The sequence below is a fragment of the Nanorana parkeri genome, unplaced genomic scaffold (assembly GCF_000935625.1).
Source record: "Nanorana parkeri isolate BGI_ZX_2015 unplaced genomic scaffold, ASM93562v1 scaffold375, whole genome shotgun sequence".
NCBI lineage: Eukaryota > Metazoa > Chordata > Amphibia > Anura > Dicroglossidae > Nanorana > Nanorana parkeri.
Genome location: NW_017306643.1, coordinates 200851 through 220795, shown reverse-complemented (window position 1 = coordinate 220795; position 19945 = coordinate 200851). Strand labels below are relative to the sequence as shown.

Genomic DNA, 19945 nt, shown 5'->3' with positions numbered 1-19945 from the left:
GGGCAGCGGGGGAGGCCTGTGCCCTCGCTGCCTCTGTTGATACAGGCAGGGATAACAGTGGGTATTGAAAGGGACACAGACCACTGCAGCCACCGGGGAGCAGGGCGTCGGAAAGTAATCGTAAAGCAACTAATTGATGATAATTGATTAGTTATTGCAGCCCTATTCACATGTGTAAAATATAATTGGGAAAGACCATCACCATACATTGCAGGAACCTATGATGTGTAAAAACTTGCTAACGCGTGTTTTGTTCCGACATGAACTTTTCCAGAGAAAACACCCCAATTGTATAACTCAAATAAACAAGGGGTATATATTAGGGATGCAGCGATACCGGTTTTTCGGTATCAAGCAAGAGTACCGATATTTTTTTTTGGGACTCTCTGATAACAATATTTGGTGCCTTGTGCTCTGAATATCAGGAAGTCGGACGGAAGATCATGACCTGTCGCCCAACTTCCTGATTGCCTGTGAAGCCAGTGTTCTAGTGAAAGAACACCGGCTTCAGAGGCTGCCTGGCTTCCTGACCGGTCAGGAATGACCAGTCCTTCCTGACCAGTCACTAAAGCGACCATGAGCTTTTAGCAGAAGGGAGAAAGCAACCGACATAAGGCTTACTGAGTTGGCCAGCTGGAAACAGTTGTGTACCGCCGTAAGTGTTACGTCGTTGGCAGGGTAAGGTTTAAATATGTGCTGTTGGAAAACCTTTTAGTAAAAAAATGCAACATTTGCATGGATAATAATCAAATCTTTTTATTTTACCCACCTGCACCAGCATTATCATTTTCTGCCTCTGATGGGAGAACTTCTGAATGTCTTACATGACGACATACATCTTGAATTCCAAAACTCAAAACTGGGTGAGTCAGCAAAAATTCAGAAATTGAAGTGAAAGCAGCCCTTCCCTCATCCTGATTCTGCTGTAACTCCATCACATACAAAACCTGCACACAGAAATAGAATAATAAAAAAAAAGGTTAAATTTATACCACAGAGATTTTATACCATGATATTTTGTTAATTACAAATAAAATGCTTATGAATACATACTTTTCTCTGAACATCAGTGAGAATCAGGAATTCTGCAGACAAATCCAAAGATACTTTTAACCCAGGCAAAACATTGGAGCTAAACGGGTCTGGAGAAAAACTAAAGAACAACAAACAGCTTTAATCATACCTAAAACTACAATGCAAGCTTTCAAAAACATTTTAATTTACTGTTACCTAGATAAAGAAAACCAACACTATAAAATATGAGTCAAACTTAATTTTAATGTAATAATTGAAAGGACAAAGAAAAAACCTCTGCAAACATAATGCTCAAAGAATTGATAGTAATTTTTTTTACATTTATGTAACATTCTAACATGTAAAATACCAGTCAGCTCCACACAGCACTTAACTATGCACTATAAAGGCTTACTTTGTACAACAATCAGTTTTAACTTTATACAACAGTTAATTGTACCTTTTAATTCACTAACACATCCAATTCAATCCCAAAGAGTAGGTGACTAATTATGTGGATTAAACTACTTTTAGACATGTTTTCAATAATTATAAGTGTACATACTAGTAGTTGTAAGAAAGGCATCCAGTCACTGACCTTCCCTTAGAATTAAAATAATAAATCTTCCTATTACCAAATCCAAAATGTGTTTCATATTCAGCTAAACAAGCTAACATTTTGTAAACTTTAATCATAAGCGAGGCTTCCACCTTACCTTTGATTAATGTATTTGGCCACCTTTAACCATCTGAGTTCTTGTACTTGCATACCCCTTATTTACCAGTAAAACTTTGATTTAAAGAACTCTAAATATATTTCTGATGAAAAGTAGGACAAAAAACGTACACATAACATTTTGTGATTTCTTTTTTTCTTTTTCAGCAAGAAGTTTCTATTTGAGATCATTCTTAAGTTTTTAAATTTTTTGGGATATAGAACATAGCACTTGATATTTTTTAATGTATTAGCTTGTTTTGTATAGTTAGGATTAGAGCTGCAGCTAACGATTATTTTCATAATCGATTAGTTAGCCGATTATTAAGTTCGATTAATCGGATAAAAAATAAAATACATTTTAAAAAATGGCTCCAGTGATGGGACTACTAGTTTGTATTGAGATTGCAGTCCATCACAGGAGCAAGCTTGGAGCGGTGGAAGTAAAAAAGAAAAAAAAAAAGTGTGGTGTGCAATATAGTGAAATGGAAAGTGTAAAATTATACAGCAATGAATGCAGAATACCATCAGCTATAGAGGACTACAAAACCCAGCAATAGTACATTATAGCTGGCGGTATTCTGCATTGTGCTGTATAATGTACTATTGCTGGGTTTTGTAGTCCTCTATAGCTGGCGGTATTCTGCATTGCGCTGTATAATGTACTATTGCTGGGTTTTTCTAGTCCTCTATACAGCACAATGCAGAATACCACCAGCTATAGAGGACTACAAAACCCAGCAATAGTACATTATAGCTGGCGGTATTCTGCAGTGCACTGTACTATTGCTGGGATTTGTAGTCCTCTATAGCTGGTGGTATTCGGCATTGCACTGTATAATGTATTATTCTTTGATTTGTAGTCCTCTATACAGAGCAATGCAGAATACCACCAGCTTTATAGGGATACAACAAATCCCAGCAATACATTATACATGCAGTGTATAATGTATTGCTGGGATTTGTATTCCTCTGTATAATATACAGCACAATGTACCATCAGCTATAGAGGAATACAAATCCCAGCAATACATTATAGAGCACCATGTGTGGGGAAGGGGCAGGCTTACCTGAGCAGTCTTCCAGCAACTTGTTTCTGAGGTCGGACCTGTCTATCGGCAGCTGTCACCCCCCCACACCTGCTCCTCCTTACTTCTTCTCCCTGTCCCTGTGTCGATCGTGGATGTGGGCAGGCGGTGAGCGTGAGGAGGTGCGGCATGTGGATGCGGGTGGGTCTGGCAGCAGCGAGCGTGAGGTGGGGAGGAAGTGTGGCGCGCAGCGTGGAGCCATGGACAGGGCCAACCAATCGGAAGCCGATTAATCGATGATTGAAAAAGTTGACAACTTTTTCAATAATCGATTATAATCGATTATGTTGATTTGTTGTTGCAGCCCTAGTTAGGATGCATATTTTGTTTTTTGATAGATTATAAAGATTTGTTCTTTTTGTACCAGTGACTCTCTGACTTTTGACTCACTACAAGTCTTTTTTATCTTTGCATTGTGTGATGTCATCACAAGAGACTGTTGGTGGGTGGGGCTTTGGGTTTATAAGTCTGTTCACCTTTTCATTGTATTGTCTCGAAAAAAACAGAGCTCAATCGAAACACTGACAATAAACTGCTGACGCTTTAACTTATCTAATCTAGCTGCAAGAACCGTGATTGCCTCAATACCTACTTTAGATTTGTGTGTATATTTTTTGTGGAGGAGCACATGGGTGTTCACCTGTACAAATAGAGTGCAGTGGCTACAACTGGGACAATATACATACATACATACATACACAATGGATATTGTAGCAGCACCAAACACAAAAAAACTATATATAAACAAATGATTGATCGATTATGGAGAATACTACTGCATGCTCACTTTAATATATATTAACACAAAAAAATGCATAGAACATAATAGCAAAAAATAGCACCTGCAATAAGAGCAACTAATATCATTTATACAAATAAATCAATCTAAAAAAGGCAAAGTGAGTAGTGGCACCTATAAGATAGATACAGTACATAGAAACAGGAATCACACATACATAGTCACCTCTAGTTTTTTAGTGAGGCCATGTGAGCATGAGTCCATAGTGAGAATCCAATATGTTTCCATCTTAGAGATTCCTAAACCTGATAACCGAGTATACAAAGTAAAATGGTCTAAACTCTAAAATCCCTCACCTGGCTAGGGTTTCCCTTGGTGAACAAGATTATGCTGTTTATTACTTACAATGTCCCCCCCAGTGTTCACCAAAGTTTACAGCATAATGTGTTGGTTTGGATATCGACTTTGTTGGTTAATTATATCTCTTCTTTGGTGTAGGGGCTATGCTAGTGTAGCTTAGTTAAGGTTGCTGTATTAGTCTAGGTTAGATAACATTATTGGTGACTAAGGATTGTTTTTTTTCATCAATGTAATCTCTTTTCTTCATCTATATTCAAGTAATACTTACTGTACATGTATAATTGTGTGTACAATATATTATTTTTAAACCTTCAGTTTGTAGTGTGTGGTTCTTAGCTGACCTTTCTCTCTCGAACAGGAAGAAGTGGTTTATTAATACGGATGTTATTTATATTCATATTACTTGTTTTAAATCACCCCCAATTTCTAACATATAGTTACTTTGTAAAGACTGTCATCCCTTTTTAAATGTAGGAACCACATTCAAAATGACAGAGCTCAATTCTTTGAGGCCACAAGGGTGCAAGTCATCTAAATCAGGTGCTTTGCTCACCTTAATTTTTTTCTGTTTCTGGACTATATAAATGTTGAGCAATTTGAGTTGGAGTAGTGGTTGGTAGTGCCACAGCCTCAGACTTGAGTTCAAGCATTTTCCTTCACTTTATCCCAAGTCGCCAACTCTGATTTATGTTGTAAGCGGCCTCATGCTCAGACCCGATCTTTATACTGTTAATATTTTTAATTAATGTTTTGGGGTTGGTCTTGCTCTCTTGTAAACTGTCCTTCGTTTTGAATTTTTGTTCTCGATTTCCTCCTTACCTATATTGTTACTGTCTTTGTAACTTTAGAAATTATGAAATTTGTTTTATACAAGATTGTTTTTCCTCCTCTTACACACCAGCAGATCTCTCAGAGGTCTTCTACTTGGGAATTAGAGAATAAATGACTATGTCTCAACAATATTTATTGGTGAATGTCAGTTAAAAAATAGGATTTTTTGTACTCCCCATAAAATCATTTTCTTTGAGTTCATTGAAGGACGCAGCCATTTCTTCATTCAACGGAAGGGTTATATCTAGGGTTGCACTAGTACCGTTTTTCCGGTATCGAGTATCAATGTTTATATTTTGGCACTCGCCAATACCAGCACTTCTGATAGCACGGAGCCAGCTTCCAGGGCAATCAAGCAGCCGGGCAGCAGGCCATTACCTGCTGCCCGGCTGCTTGATTGGCCAGAAAGCAGGCTCCATGCTGTTTGGCTGGCTTCATGCTGATTAGACGGGAAGCTGGCATCTCAGCCAATCCCGCTGCCCAGCTTCCTGATTGGCAAGGAAGCCGGCTCCATGTTCCTTCGCGGAACTGCCAGTCAGAGGAAATATCCCTCTGGCCGGAATTTTTGGGATAAGTATTGGAGCAGGTGGGCAAGTACGAGTACTCACCCAAATACTCGGTATCGGAATTGATACCGATACTAGTATTGGTGCATCCCTAGTTATATTGCCACCTGAGGGAGATAAACGCTAGACTCAAAACATGAAAGTGTAGCCCTGCTGGTGGCTCAACATGAACTCCGAAAAAAAAGATTTTACATTAGGTACAGACAAAAAATCCTTTTTTTTCCAACGTTCATTGAAGGACACAGCCATTTCATCATTCAACGGAAGGGATGTCCCAAATCATTGAGAACCAAGGAGTGGGCAAAAAAATAGAACAAAAAAAAAAAGAAGAGCACCCATACACCAATTAGCCATCAGTAGAACTTTGAGGCCAAAACCGCATTTGCCAGGTCAAAGATCATGTAAAAAAAAACTAGTAAAAGAGCACACCGATGACCGGGTGGCCGCCTTATAAACTTGAGCGATGACGAAAGACCCAGAGTGTGCCAACTCACGTAGCAGAAAGGAAGGAGTGGAGACTAACCTTAAGAGCGTAGGCCTGACATAACCTACCTATCCAACGTGAAATGGTGGCTGCCTCACCCTACCCAGAACCCTCAGTAACAACAAAAAAGGAATCTGCCTACGAAAAGGCTCAGGGTAGAAGAGAGACCTGCACAGCCGTAATCACATCCAAGCAATGAAGGACCATCCCAGACTATTATATCCTCAAAGACATCAAAAGCAAATACCCCCTGAGGCAAAAAGAAGGCCATAGACGTGGACGTAGGACCACCTGGTCCCCCTGCAAACCCAAAAACAGAAGCCTACAAGACACGGCAGCCAGTCCACTACTCTCCGAGTTGGAAGATGGCCACCAAAAAGGGCCACCTTCTGGGGTAAGGTTAAGAAATGCAGCTCTCACATACTTTCAAAAGAAAAGCACCAGAATCAGATTTCACGTAGGCAAGGCGAACAAACCGAAAAGGAAACATGAGACACCCCCTAGAGAAAGTCATGAATCAGGCAAGTGAAGCCAAAGGACCCTCAAAAAAGATAGCCAATGACAAAACCTGATCTAGAGACAGTACCAGTGCCAAATGCTGACCCAATCGCCTTCAAAGAAAGCCAACACCCTAGCCACAGAGAAGACACATGCCAACATCCGGAGAGACATGAACCACAACCATAAGCCTCCCAAGTGTGATGATATATTTTCCCGAGATGTAGACTACAAGCCCTAACAAAATCAGAGATGACCGAAACCAACAGCCACCTAGCCAACAACACCCGGCCCCACTGTAAGCCAGCGACAGAAAAAAGGATGGCAACACTGGTCTTGCAAAAGGAGATCTAGCAGAAGAGGAAACCACAATGGAACAACCGTGACCAGGTGCACCAGGTGCGCATTCCAGGGACGAAAAGCCCAATCCGGAGCCACCAGGACAACCGTAATCCCCCGACTTCCACCATCCACAGCAGCCTCAATAAAAACTGCAGAGGAGGGAAGGCATACACGAGTCCGTACCTGTCCCACGGTTCCACCAGAGTCTCCACTGCTTCTGCCCAAATATCCAGAGTCTCGCCAATAATTCACACCTGGTATGTATACTGCGGACAGAGTCAAAATGCGACTTTCCGCACAATGCAGAATGTGAGACGCCTAAAGTACAGTGGACGAACTCCATATGCCCCCCTGAGAAGACATAGAAGCCACACCTGTAGCATTGTCCAACAGAATCCTGAAAAGATTTCTGTGCTGAAGGTCCGTCCAGTGCTTGAAAACCTTTACTTGCAACCCAGACTTGGCCAGTGGCCCGGATGACCATTGTCCGGTCATGTTACTCCAGTCCTAGAGACTGGCATCCCTTGTCAGCACCTTCCGGTGCACCGAAGGAAAGTACTTCCTGCTCAACAGAAACAGGAAACTAAGCTAACACACCAGAGAGGACTAGACCGACCGACTCACCCGCATCCACCTGTCCAGCAACAAAGGAGACTGGTCCCACTGAGCAAGGATCTGCCAGCCCTATTCACGGTAATGATCAGGTGATAGCGGCTGCATGTAAAACACCTGCATACCGCATGTAGTCATATTAGAAAACACTCTCCACAGTTGCACAATTGATGCGTCCAGGGAGAGTGACTGACTCCTAACCAAATGTAAACATATCACATATCTTTACATGCGGTATGCAGGCGTTTACATGCAGCTGCTGTCATCTGATCATTAACTTGAATAGGTGATAGCTGCCACTTGTAAATACCAGATTAGTCATTCCTGCTGCAGGAAAATGCAAGTTCCTGATACAGGAATTCCTAATTGCACCTAAAGATACAGGTGTGAATGCAGCATAATACACTTGCCCCATACATTTAAAAATTCTACCCCTGCGTATATAAAATAATACAAACTAGAAAAAATGGTACATGCATGAATCTATAACCAGCCTTTATAGCAGGGCGCACATTGGGAAGGCTTACAACAATACACAACACAAAAATTCCCCAGCCTCAACCTGCCAGCCAGCCTGCAACCAAACAAGTAGCCCTGTCAACAGTATGCGTTAAAATCAGAGGTTTTAGTTGCACAAACTTTTGGCCAAAAATATGTAGAAGCCACACTGCCGCGCCAAGGCACCTCTGCAAAGTGTGAATACTAACAGGTGAAACTCGAATAATTAGAATATCGTGCAAAAGTAATTGCAGTAAGTGCTGCAAAAGTGGCCCAAACCAAGTACTGAGTAGATATGCATGCTTGTACTTTTCAGAGGTCGGATATTTTTCTCTGTACAATCCTAGTTTTATTGATTGCATGTAATAATCTACTTTTTTGAGGTTGTGGATTTGGGGTTCTTGGGGTTTTCATGAGCTGTAAGCCATAATCATCACAATTATGACAAATCACGGCTTGAACTATCTTGCTTTGCATGTAATGAGTATTTCATATATTAGTTTCACCTTTTAAGTTGCATTAGTGAAATAAATGAACTTTGCACGATATTTTAATTATTTGAGTTTCACCTGTAGAGTTAGGACCACACTTTGCAGAGGTGCCTTGGCGCGGCAGTGTGGCTTCTACATATTCCCCCCTCCCCCCGCACATCCACATATAAAATACAGAGCCCCCTCTCCTGATTACCTTTTTGCAGGGAGGAGGCTGTGAGGAGGCACGATCGATCCCTGGTGCTCTAGTGGTGATTAGCGAGGTCTGCTGCAGAACTCACTAATCCATCCTTCGGCAGAAGCTCAGAATGGAGCTCCAGCTGAAAGAATCTCAGTGCTGGGAGGAGCAGCTCTGCAGTCTGCATCCGATAGAGATGCATACCGTGCAGCTGCTCCTGCAAGTCAGGTATGCGTCTATTTTAAAGGGTAGGTCTGTCAGCATCTTCCTAGAAGTCTGGTCAGCAGACCAGCACTAGAGTTACAGAAGATGACAAACTGCAGACACTGACAGCTTACAAAAGGGTACAAGGGTGCCGCATGCAGCAAAGCATTGCAGACACACTGACGACCATGGACTTGACGATCTGCCAGTTTCACACACATAGGGAACACCAGATCACCCTCCAGACCCTGGCACCAGCACTTACCCACTCAATGAAAGTCTGGGACACCAAGGCCGTGGCAAAAAAAAAAACACTCAACAGCCCACCGGCGAAGGCAAAGCTACCAGACTTCTGACCCTACCAGAGGCGCCAGAGGGCGAAAAGGGCGTTGGTAGTGGAGAAGGAAGGATCCTGCTACGCCAAGGATCCTTACCACTCTCAAGCCATGGTAAAGAGGCAAAAAGCTAGCCATGATATCCATCCTAGCTCCAAACAAGCGGTCACCCTGAAGGCAGTTCCTGTCAGTGCATACCTCTTCTCCAGGTCAACAGACCAGCAACTGAGCCACTATCCAGGGAGGCATGCAGACATACTCAAGACTGTGGAGCTTGGAGCGGTGGTAGGGTAATCTTTAATATTAAGTGGTCCCTGGGCAAAACTTTGCTCATGGGCCCCCACAACCCACTCATTTCCATTACCTGCCATCCCACTTCCCGACCCAGACCCCCATATCCACCTACATAGCCTTCCAGGGAAACTAAAAAATAATAACATATGCATGTGTAAATATAGATATACTGTATATACAGTTTGATGCACTAATGCAATAAACTCAGCACTCTGCAACGCAATGGACTCCACAATACATATGTTTGACCCATAAGTCTATATTATATGTAGAATGCATATGTTTAAAATGTAATGCACCATGCAGCAAGTGTTCAGGTACATGGATTGTAAATGTAATACCAATTTTACTAATATAACCATGTATTGGTACATTTGTTTTGAACTACTAGTTAAATCATACCATACAATTTCAATTAAAAATCTTATTGTATGATTTATCAAGTAGTATAGAACAAATGTAGCACTACATGGTTACATTAGTAAAATCTGTAGTGCATTTACATTTCATGTCCCCGAACACTAGCTGCACAGTGCATTACATTTTTAACAAATGCCTCCATATATTATATGTAGAATGCATATGCAGTACACTGTGCAACAAGTGTGAGGGGCATGCAATGTAAATGCAATATAGTTTTACTAACATAACCACTTACTGGTATATTTGTTCTGCATTATGTGATAAATCATACATTAAGACTTTGTTTAAATTTATGTATTGCAATTACACAGCATATTACTGAACACATGGACTGGATATACTTTGTTTAGTGATATGCAGCCAGTGTAAATGCAATACAGTCCAGATTCTTCCTTCACAGTTCTGCTCCCAGTCCAAGCATGTGTGCAAGTGCTAACATTTGCTGTCCATGTGAAGTTAAATACAGATATTAGCGAATAAAGATAATACATTTTTTTTTTTTTTTTTCAGATTTACCTTTCATGTTGTCAGGTGCCTGGATGTGCCCTCCCCCCTCCTTCTCCTCTGTGCCTGATCTCTGTGACACGCATCTGGGGAGGAGATCACAGAAGGAGGCACACACACAGACAGCCAGTAATTTCCCACACTGCTGCTACCGACAATGGATGGCCGTTCTGTCTCCCCACCAACGTTCCCGCAGCTTTGTTTCTCTGCCGATGGGGGCGAAAGGGACAGCTGTTGTGGACCCCTTTAATTTATGGGGCCAGGGGCAGCTGCACCTTTTGTCCCGTGGTAAAGACTGCCCTGAGCGGTGGCCACATACGCAGGAACCATGGGGAACAAAAGCAGCCACCTTCCAGAAGGAAGGACAGTGTCAGCAATATTTCAGAGGAGACCATTAGCTGAGTGGTACACAACCTGCATAATAGGTGAAGAGAACCCTCACCTTGCGAAAAAGACGAAGCCCACATAGCACTACCTGACTGTCCAGGAGTACAGTATCCAAGAAGGCCACAAGCAAGTGGATGTCATCCTCTTCCCCAGAATACTCAGAGCAATGGGGAAGAGAAGCTCACTTGTTCCACACAACATCAAACAGAAGCGAGAGTGACAATGGGGGCATGGACCCCAGACGCCACCAGAGGAAAAATCTGACATACCGAGGCGAGGGGAGTGACACACATGGTCTCTACCGCAGAGTTTACAGCACCCCCCACACATAAAATTCAGCCCAAGCAGCAATCGGCCCCCAAGAACTCAACAGACCTGCCCAATGCCACACAACACTAAGCATCAGCCAGCAGTAGGGGATAGCCCCCGTAGCGTACTGCGACCCCCATTCAACAGACCTGCCCAATGCCACACAACACTAAGCATCAGCCAGCAGTAGGGGATAGCCCCCATAGCGTACCACCCCAAGGAAACAGCAGAAGAGCCACAACGGCCATCTGTCCATCCCAATCCTATCCGTGGAGAGAGAAGAAAGAGACCAGCTGAAGACATCAGTACATGAGAGAGCCCACCTGCAGCACGGTACCAGGGTGAGGGAGGATGCAACCCAACACCCAAGGTGAACCCCCACAAGCAAGTGGGACCCCCATGATATTCCCCCCATGTGGAGGAAAGGTGGAAGCACCCATGAGTCCCTTCCATACAACACCACAAGGGCAGAGAGGGACATACTTATGGGTCCAGGCTGATGCCAGGGTACCGATATCTACCGCAGTCCAGCTCCCACAGAAATGGGGGCACTATTACACTAGAGGGGACACAGACAAAGCAGCCCCTGGTCGCTCTGTCATATGTGCGCCCCCCCCCCAATGAGATATCTCACAGGCCACCCTGAATCCTGGCAGGGGCTGTCGCAGCCGCACCAGCCGTCAGGGACGGCTCTGCGTGCAATTGTCGGCCAAGCTGGGGAGACTACAAGGATCTAGGATATCCAGCCCATCACCCAGCTCAGCTCTTTTTTGAAGATCCACGCTGAAGAATGGGAACAAAATAAAAAACCTGGGCTGCCCCCTTCAATGAACGGAAGAGAAAATAGGTATCTGGTAACTTCTTTTCCAGTAATCTTCCAGGGCAGCCCAGGAGAGATAGGATCCACCCACCTACAAACAGGAAACACATCATCCAAAAATAAAAGGGGCAGTGCCGCCCCACCACCTCAGTTTTACAATAGAACCAAAAGGCGGAAGGACCACCAGATATACAAAAAAAAACACCATGTTGAAACACACCCCTCAACAAGCAGGACGCAAATTCCTGCTGCCCTGGAAGATTCCTGGAAAATTAGTTACCAGGTACCTAACTGGGGGGTGGGAGGTCAGCTGCCCCCCCAGTTAGACGGCATGTCCAAGATGGTGGCGGCACCCGACCCCCACATGGCAGTCCACTAGGTCTCTGGAAGCAGTGCCTCGGGCACTACATCGAATTGTGTGAGCAAACCTGCTCAGCAAGCGCACTCCCCTGCTTCTACTTCATCCTTTATTGAGCAAACCTTAGAGGACATGCTTTTATCCCAGCAAGTGTCTGCTCCCTCTAGCCCTGATGCTGATGTCAGTGATTTAGATGTGGCTGAGGCGTGTGATGGCCTGAGCCTCCTATCAACGTTTTCTGACATGCTTGAACATTCTCTTTCCAGGATAGCTAAGCAAATCACCACATATATATGTTCAGACATCCGAGATTTGGGATTGTGGATTGATTCCTTAGAGACAAAACTGGATAATACTATTTCTCATACGAATCAAAATACTAAATGTATTCAGAGTCTTCAAGCTCAACTGGAGTCTGTGCATTTTAACTCCTGATGTCATCACGCTGATCACTGGGAGAGAAGCTGTTTGCCAGTGGAGGAATTATACAGCTCTGCCTATTAAGCCTTGAATGTAAGTTTTTAAAGAATCTATGATTAACCCTTTCGCTGCCAAGCCCTCCGGAACATTTTTCAAATCAGCTGGCCAAGCCATTTTTGCAATTTTTTCCTATTGATTTGATTTTCAACTGCTGGGTTGCTAGAGTTTGTAAAAGACCCCCAAACCATGCAGGCCCGGTAGAATAAATAGATGGTGATACTGAATTTGTAGGCCCTGCGATAATTGCGCAAATGTTTCTCAAATTAATATTAAACCAATAAAAATACACAATCCAATTGTTAAAACACACCAAAATCAGTATCCATGCACAAAAAAATTATTTTCTGGCTAAATCTAAAAAGATAAAACTGTATTTAGTTAATAAATAACAAATATTAGCAAATTTGTAATTGCGCCTTTTTGCGAAAAGGTAAAAAAATTAAGGTATGCAAAACTGTAAATATTTGACTTATGTAAAAAATTGTTTTGGTGTTTGTGTTGTGATAAAATGATACAGGTGTATATTTAATTGCGACACAAGGCATCACAACGCATGGCAATGAGTCACAAAGCTTTGCCATGTCTTGCCACAGTTAATTTAATGTTTTTTTAAAAGAAAATAAATTAAAAAGATCATGCACTGCGATGCGTTCTAACAACGCACTGCAGCGCATGTGCATGGTGTGCACCACAATATGTGTGTGTGTTTTTATTAGGTTTTTTTAACACATTTTTTATTTTTTTTTAAATAATTTTATTTTGTTTTACATTTTTTAATTTTATTTTTTTTAACATTTTTTATTTATTTTTTAATAATTTTGTATTTATTTTTTTTACTGTTGGGGGGGCTACGGTGAAATCTCTGGGGTCTAAACAGACCCCTGACATTTCCCTTTTGAAATAGAAAAAGAAATTGAGGACACCAAATCCTCAATTTATTTTTCTGCAGCCTCAGCACTCAATGAATGGGAAGCACTCAGTACAGAGGCTTCCCATTCCATTCAGAAACTGCTGATAGTAAAATATTTACTATCAAGCAGTTTATGAATGGGGAGAAGCCTCCATAGTGAGTGCTACTCCCCATTCAGAAATTCATGAATGAACAGGCTGTGATGTAAATCACAGCCTGTTCATTCATAACTGGGGACACATAGTACTATGGGGGTTATTCACAAAGCTGCCGAAGGATCTAGCCATAGCTTCGGCTGATCCTTCGGCTAGCTTCGGCCCCAGGACCCTTCGGTTGAGTAGAACCGCGGGCTGCTGTACGGGCTATTCACTTGAGCCCGTACAGCTCCCGAAGTTGGCCGAGCTGCTCAGTCAAGCCGAAGGCGTATGCTTCAGCTCGACTGAGCCGAGGTGAAAGCTGAAGCTGGAATGGCTGGCCGACAACCTGCTACTGATAACTTGGCGGAGCCAGCCGTCATCTCATGGTTGGCTCTGGCCACTTGCATGCAGAGACAGATCAGCGTCCCCTGGTTAGCAGCTAACCACGGACACTGATGTGTCATTACACTGAGAATCTCAGTGTGTAATGAAAGTTCAGCATCTCCTGGTTACCTAGTAACCAGGGGACGCTGGACTGTCATGAGAGCTTGTCGGAGCTGGCTTTGATATGACCGCCGGCTCCGACAAGCTATCATTGTAATGACAGCTAGTCCCGTCCAATAGAAAACAGTTGGGCGGAGCTAGTGCCGAAAAAATATATAGGTGTTTAGAATCTTTAGTGCATAATCTGCTACCATACCATGGTGATAGCCAGTGAGATATAAAATACCAAATTTCACTTTGTGCAAAAGTGCAATGAAATAAACCTTATTATAATAAAATTCCTTGTTGCAATCAATTAGTATCAAATAAACATGCATCAAATCAATGCAAAGGTCATATATGCAAGTGATTAATAAAGTGAGTCCAAACTGTTATTTAGTCCAAATATATATAATATATTGATGATGAAAAAACTTCAAAAAAAAGGTGCTTAATAATCTTTGTCCCACACCATGTGTTCACGACAAAACTCCCCTCTGGGGTGCGCACTCACCAAACCATTATTGTTTGTAGGCAATAAAGAGATGAGAAGCTGATATGTAGTCCCAGCAAACGTCTCATCAGAGTCCCATGGATCGATATTTAACGAAAATAAACAGGGAAACTCCTCATGGTGTAGTCGACAAACATTTATTTAAAAAAAGTAGTAACTCACAGTTAAAAATGAATAGATCGAATAGATCGGCAGCTCACAGGCAGCGTATGGATGTCCTGTACTTCCTTGTTGTGCGTGGTATTGAGATGTGTAGCCCCGCCCCGACGCAGGTCTAACTCTCAATACCACAGGTTGATTTCTTTATATTTAACATCTAGGTCAATATGCAAAGACACCACTAGATGTCATCTGAGATATATGGAACATGTGTTTCATACAAGATCAGTCCATTGATGAATTCTTATTAGCAGGACGACTTTTAAAACCACTATTAATATAGATTCTGCTTTATGATCCAGGGGACAGATCTATATTATACCGGCAAGTCTACATAAATCTGGTACTGGGGTTTTTTAAACTTAATTTAAAAAATATGTGCAATATTAGATAAAAAAGTCTAAATATTTAAAAAAGTTAAATTACAATCTACAGAGAGAAATATACATAGGGGATTTATTGGTTAAAAAGCAATTTAAGTCAAAGTCAACGTTTAATCCTTTTGGTGTTAGGGTATCCAACGTAAAGATCCAATTCCTATTTTTAATTGTCCTGGATCGCAATTATGAAAAAGTTTAAAATGTCTTTTTTCTGCAGCCTCAGCACTCAATGAATGGGAAGCACTCAGTACAGAGGCTTCCCATTCCATTCAGAAACTGCTGATAGTAAAATATTTACTATCAAGCAGTTTATGAATGGGGAGAAGCCTCCATAGGGAGTGCTACTCCCCATTCAGAAATTCATGAATGAACAGGCTGTGATGTAAATCACAGCCTGTTCATTCATAACTGGGGACACATAGTACTATGGGGGTTATTCACAAAGCTGCCGAAGGATCTAGCCATAGCTTCGGCTGATCCTTCGGCTAGCTTCGGCCCCAGGACCCTTCGGTTGAGTAGAACCGCGGGCTGCTGTACGGGCTATTCACTTGAGCCCGTACAGCTCCCGAAGTTGGCCGAGCTGCTCAGTCAAGCCGAAGGCGTATGCTTCAGCTCGACTGAGCCGAGGTGAAAGCTGAAGCTGGAATGGCTGGCCGACAACCTGCTACTGATAACTTGGCGGAGCCAGCCGTCATCTCATGGTTGGCTCTGGCCACTTGCATGCAGAGACAGATCAGCGTCCCCTGGTTAGCAGCTAACCACGGACACTGATGTGTCATTACACTGAGAATCTCAGTGTGTAATGAAAGTTCAGCATCTCCTGGTTACCTAGTAACCAGGGGACGCTGGACTGTCATGAGAGCTTGTCGGAGCTGGCTTTGATATGACCGCCGGCTCCGACAAGCTATCATTGTAATGACAGCTAGTCCCGTCCAATAGAAAACAGTTGGGCGGAGCTAGTGCCGAAAAAATATATAGGTGTTTAGAATCTTTAGTGCATAATCTGCTACCATACCATGGTGATAGCCAGTGAGATATAAAATACCAAATTTCACTTTGTGCAAAAGTGCAATGAAATAAACCTTATTATAATAAAATTCCTTGTTGCAATCAATTAGTATCAAATAAACATGCATCAAATCAATGCAAAGGTCATATATGCAAGTGATTAATAAAGTGAGTCCAAACTGTTATTTAGTCCAAATATATATAATATATTGATGATGAAAAAACTTCAAAAAAAAGGTGCTTAATAATCTTTGTCCCACACCATGTGTTCACGACAAAACTCCCCTCTGGGGTGCGCACTCACCAAACCATTATTGTTTGTAGGCAATAAAGAGATGAGAAGCTGATATGTAGTCCCAGCAAACGTCTCATCAGAGTCCCATGGATCGATATTTAACGAAAATAAACAGGGAAACTCCTCATGGTGTAGTCGACAAACATTTATTTAAAAAAAGTAGTAACTCACAGTTAAAAATGAATAGATCGAATAGATCGGCAGCTCACAGGCAGCGTATGGATGTCCTGTACTTCCTTGTTGTGCGTGGTATTGAGATGTGTAGCCCCGCCCCGACGCAGGTCTAACTCTCAATACCACAGGTTGATTTCTTTATATTTAACATCTAGGTCAATATGCAAAGACACCACTAGATGTCATCTGAGATATATGGAACATGTGTTTCATACAAGATCAGTCCATTGATGAATTCTTATTAGCAGGACGACTTTTAAAACCACTATTAATATAGATTCTGCTTTATGATCCAGGGGACAGATCTATATTATACCGGCAAGTCTACATAAATCTGGTACTGGGGTTTTTTAAACTTAATTTAAAAAATATGTGCAATATTAGATAAAAAAGTCTAAATATTTAAAAAAGTTAAATTACAATCTACAGAGAGAAATATACATAGGGGATTTATTGGTTAAAAAGCAATTTAAGTCAAAGTCAACGTTTAATCCTTTTGGTGTTAGGGTATCCAACGTAAAGATCCAATTCCTATTTTTAATTGTCCTGGATCGCAATTATGAAAAAGTTTAAAATGTCGGAGGCACATGCGCGCGGCTGTCATGACAGACGTCCCCTGAGACAGCTTCGTAGCCCGCCCGAACAAACCTCTTCTAAGCCGGGAGCCTCGTGCTTCCCACATACCTACCACACTTCTACGGGTATCGGAATCCTCCCTGATCCGAAAAATTTCTTCCTCCGGCCCCCGGACCTCACAGAATAAGAAAAACAAGCCGGTTTCTGAAACGACCCAAGCCAAAATGGCGCCCGCGACTCACTCTCCCGTGCGCCCAACCGTCTCAAACTCCAGCAGTGACATGGATGACGAGGACGTTAGTGGCAGACAGGGCGATTGATCCCTGATTCGGTCTCAGTCAGCGCTCCTGCAAAGGTTTGAATCTATGCTGCAAAAGGCCCTGCATTCCACTTCCAAACAAATCACAGACAGGCTCCTGAAGGAGATCAGTGATATAGGCCACCGCACTGCGGCCCTAGAAGATCGCTGTGATGACATTAAAGCGGACCTGTCTGTAGTCACCGGAGATCTAGGTACCCTGTGTGAGGAGAACTCTCAGCTACTCTCCAAACTGGAAGATCTTGAAAATAGATCCCGCCGCTCCAATCTTCGCATAAGAGGCCTACCTGAGCACATCACGGATCTGTACGCTACCACAACGGCACTCTTTCAGGAGCTGGCTCCGGAGCTCCCCCTAGATAGGCTGGAGATCTTTCGGTCTCAGTCAGCGCTCCTGCAAAGGTTTGAATCTATGCTGCAAAAGGCCCTGCATTCCACTTCCAAACAAATCACAGACAGGCTCCTGAAGGAGATCAGTGATATAGGCCACCGCACTGCGGCCCTAGAAGATCGCTGTGATGACATTAAAGCGGACCTGTCTGTAGTCACCGGAGATCTAGGTACCCTGTGTGAGGAGAACTCTCAGCTACTCTCCAAACTGGAAGATCTTGAAAATAGATCCCGCCGCTCCAATCTTCGCATAAGAGGCCTACCTGAGCACATCACGGATCTGTACGCTACCACAACGGCACTCTTTCAGGAGCTGGCTCCGGAGCTCCCCCTAGATAGGCTGGAGATCGAGAGGGTCCACAGGACCTTGAACCGCAAACGACCAGATGGGCCCCCACAAGATGTGTTAGTTAAATTACACTTCTACCGCACTAAGGAGGCACTTATGGCGTTAGCAAGGGCCAAGGCAGCTCAGGCCCCATTGTCCTTCCAGGGCCACGAATTTCAACTATTTGCGGACTTGGCGCCCTCGACTATTTCCAAACGAAGAGCCCTACGACCCTGTCTGGAGATCATCACCAAACATCACATCCAGTACAAATGGGGATTCCCGTTTCGTCTACTATTCTCACACGGCGGTAGGCACCATGCCTGTGTGACTTTAGAGGAAACCCAAGCTAAGCTGGCGTCACTAGGCCTCTCAGAATTCCCGTGACAACCCCACTGCCTCTTCTAAAAGCTCCAGGAGCGACTCGGATCACAACCACTCGGGTGAATCGCGAGGCCCTGCAGTCAAGATGACTTCTAAGACTGCCACACCGCGCTGGAGGAACCCTGGACCCGCCAGGGCCGGTCGTTATGTTTCACATATCCCAGGCTGAAGGGGTCTATCCCCTACCTTTGGCAATTGAACCCCTGCAAGATGATAAGAAAATGATCTACTGCCCTCATCTACCTTTCTTTAAAGGTATGCTTTCTCCTCTTTCAGTATCTCCACCACCCACTTGCTAGACGGTCTTCCCGGACTTGCCTGGCTCTTCCTCGCACCGTTGTGCCTCTTGTTCCCGTGCTCTGGACAACCTGAGATGCCCCGAAGTCTTGGAGATGCCCCCCTTCACCATTACCATTTAAATTAGGCTCGGAACCTTTTGACCCACATCTTAGGTCTGAGACCTTGGGCTCCACCGATATCCTTCTTCAATCTCTTAAAAAAAAATTTTAAGAAAAATTTACTTTTTTATTAACATTGCTTCCTTAAAAGTATGCCACCTATTCTCTCTAGCATATTGCATCCTAATACGGTGGTCTGTCGATAATATGATTTTATTTACTGTTAGTCGAGTTTCAGTTTGGGCCTTATAACCCTTGGGGTCTCCCTACCTAAATGATGGTGTTGATAATAGCCGAGTTCTCCAGAGAGGCATGACTTTGTATCTTTACACTGATAAAAGCAATGGGAGTGGCGAGCGCACAACAGGTGTGGACAGTATGGAAAAACCTTAAATGACTTAGAAAAACTTTAAAAGCACTATCTTAAAAAAACTTTTTTTTATTTTATATATAATTAAGTAAATAAAAAAAAAAAACTTTAAATACCGGGTGTGGGTGAGCGAGCTCCTAAATCAGGGAGAGGAACCCTGTAGACAATGTGAAACAACGAAAGGAGCGCTATAACCCTGGAATACTGGGTGTTTAACAGTTAAACAGTTAAAAGATATAGTGTAACTATTGATGCAGACTCACTTTTGGACGGACGAGGTGGTATCTTGCCGTTAATTGTCAGCACGGCTCGCAGGGCGGAATCTGTGGCTAGTCTGTGTGGGAGTGAGCTCCGGGCTGTGGGGCTTCTGTTCAGTCCATGGATGTTGGAAGGTGAATCTTGTGGCCGGATGACCAGTTGAGGCGAAGTACACTGTGCGTGTAGTGGGACGCTCACCGTCAGGTGCAATGAGAGCTCAGCTGGCCAGGCTGCCACTCGTCGGCTGATCGGGAGCAGGAGCACCGCTGTACACCGTTCTGACAGTGGAGCAGTGGTCGCTATGCAAGAGGTTAAAAAGTAAGCTACAGGCT

General features: G+C 43.2%; 1 protein-coding gene across 1 annotated transcript in view; it reads right to left on the bottom strand.

Moving 5' to 3' along the window:
• The window catches only part of EDC4 (enhancer of mRNA decapping 4), a 631081-nt gene that overhangs the window by 415435 nt on the left and 195701 nt on the right, over positions 1 to 19945 (bottom strand). Inside the window, exons 9-10 of the mRNA XM_018559011.1 lie at positions 1054 to 1153; positions 770 to 947 (exon numbers count right to left, since the gene is read on the bottom strand). Of these exons, the coding sequence (XP_018414513.1) occupies positions 770 to 947; positions 1054 to 1153 (278 nt within the window). The remainder of the gene's footprint in view (positions 1 to 769; positions 948 to 1053; positions 1154 to 19945) is intronic.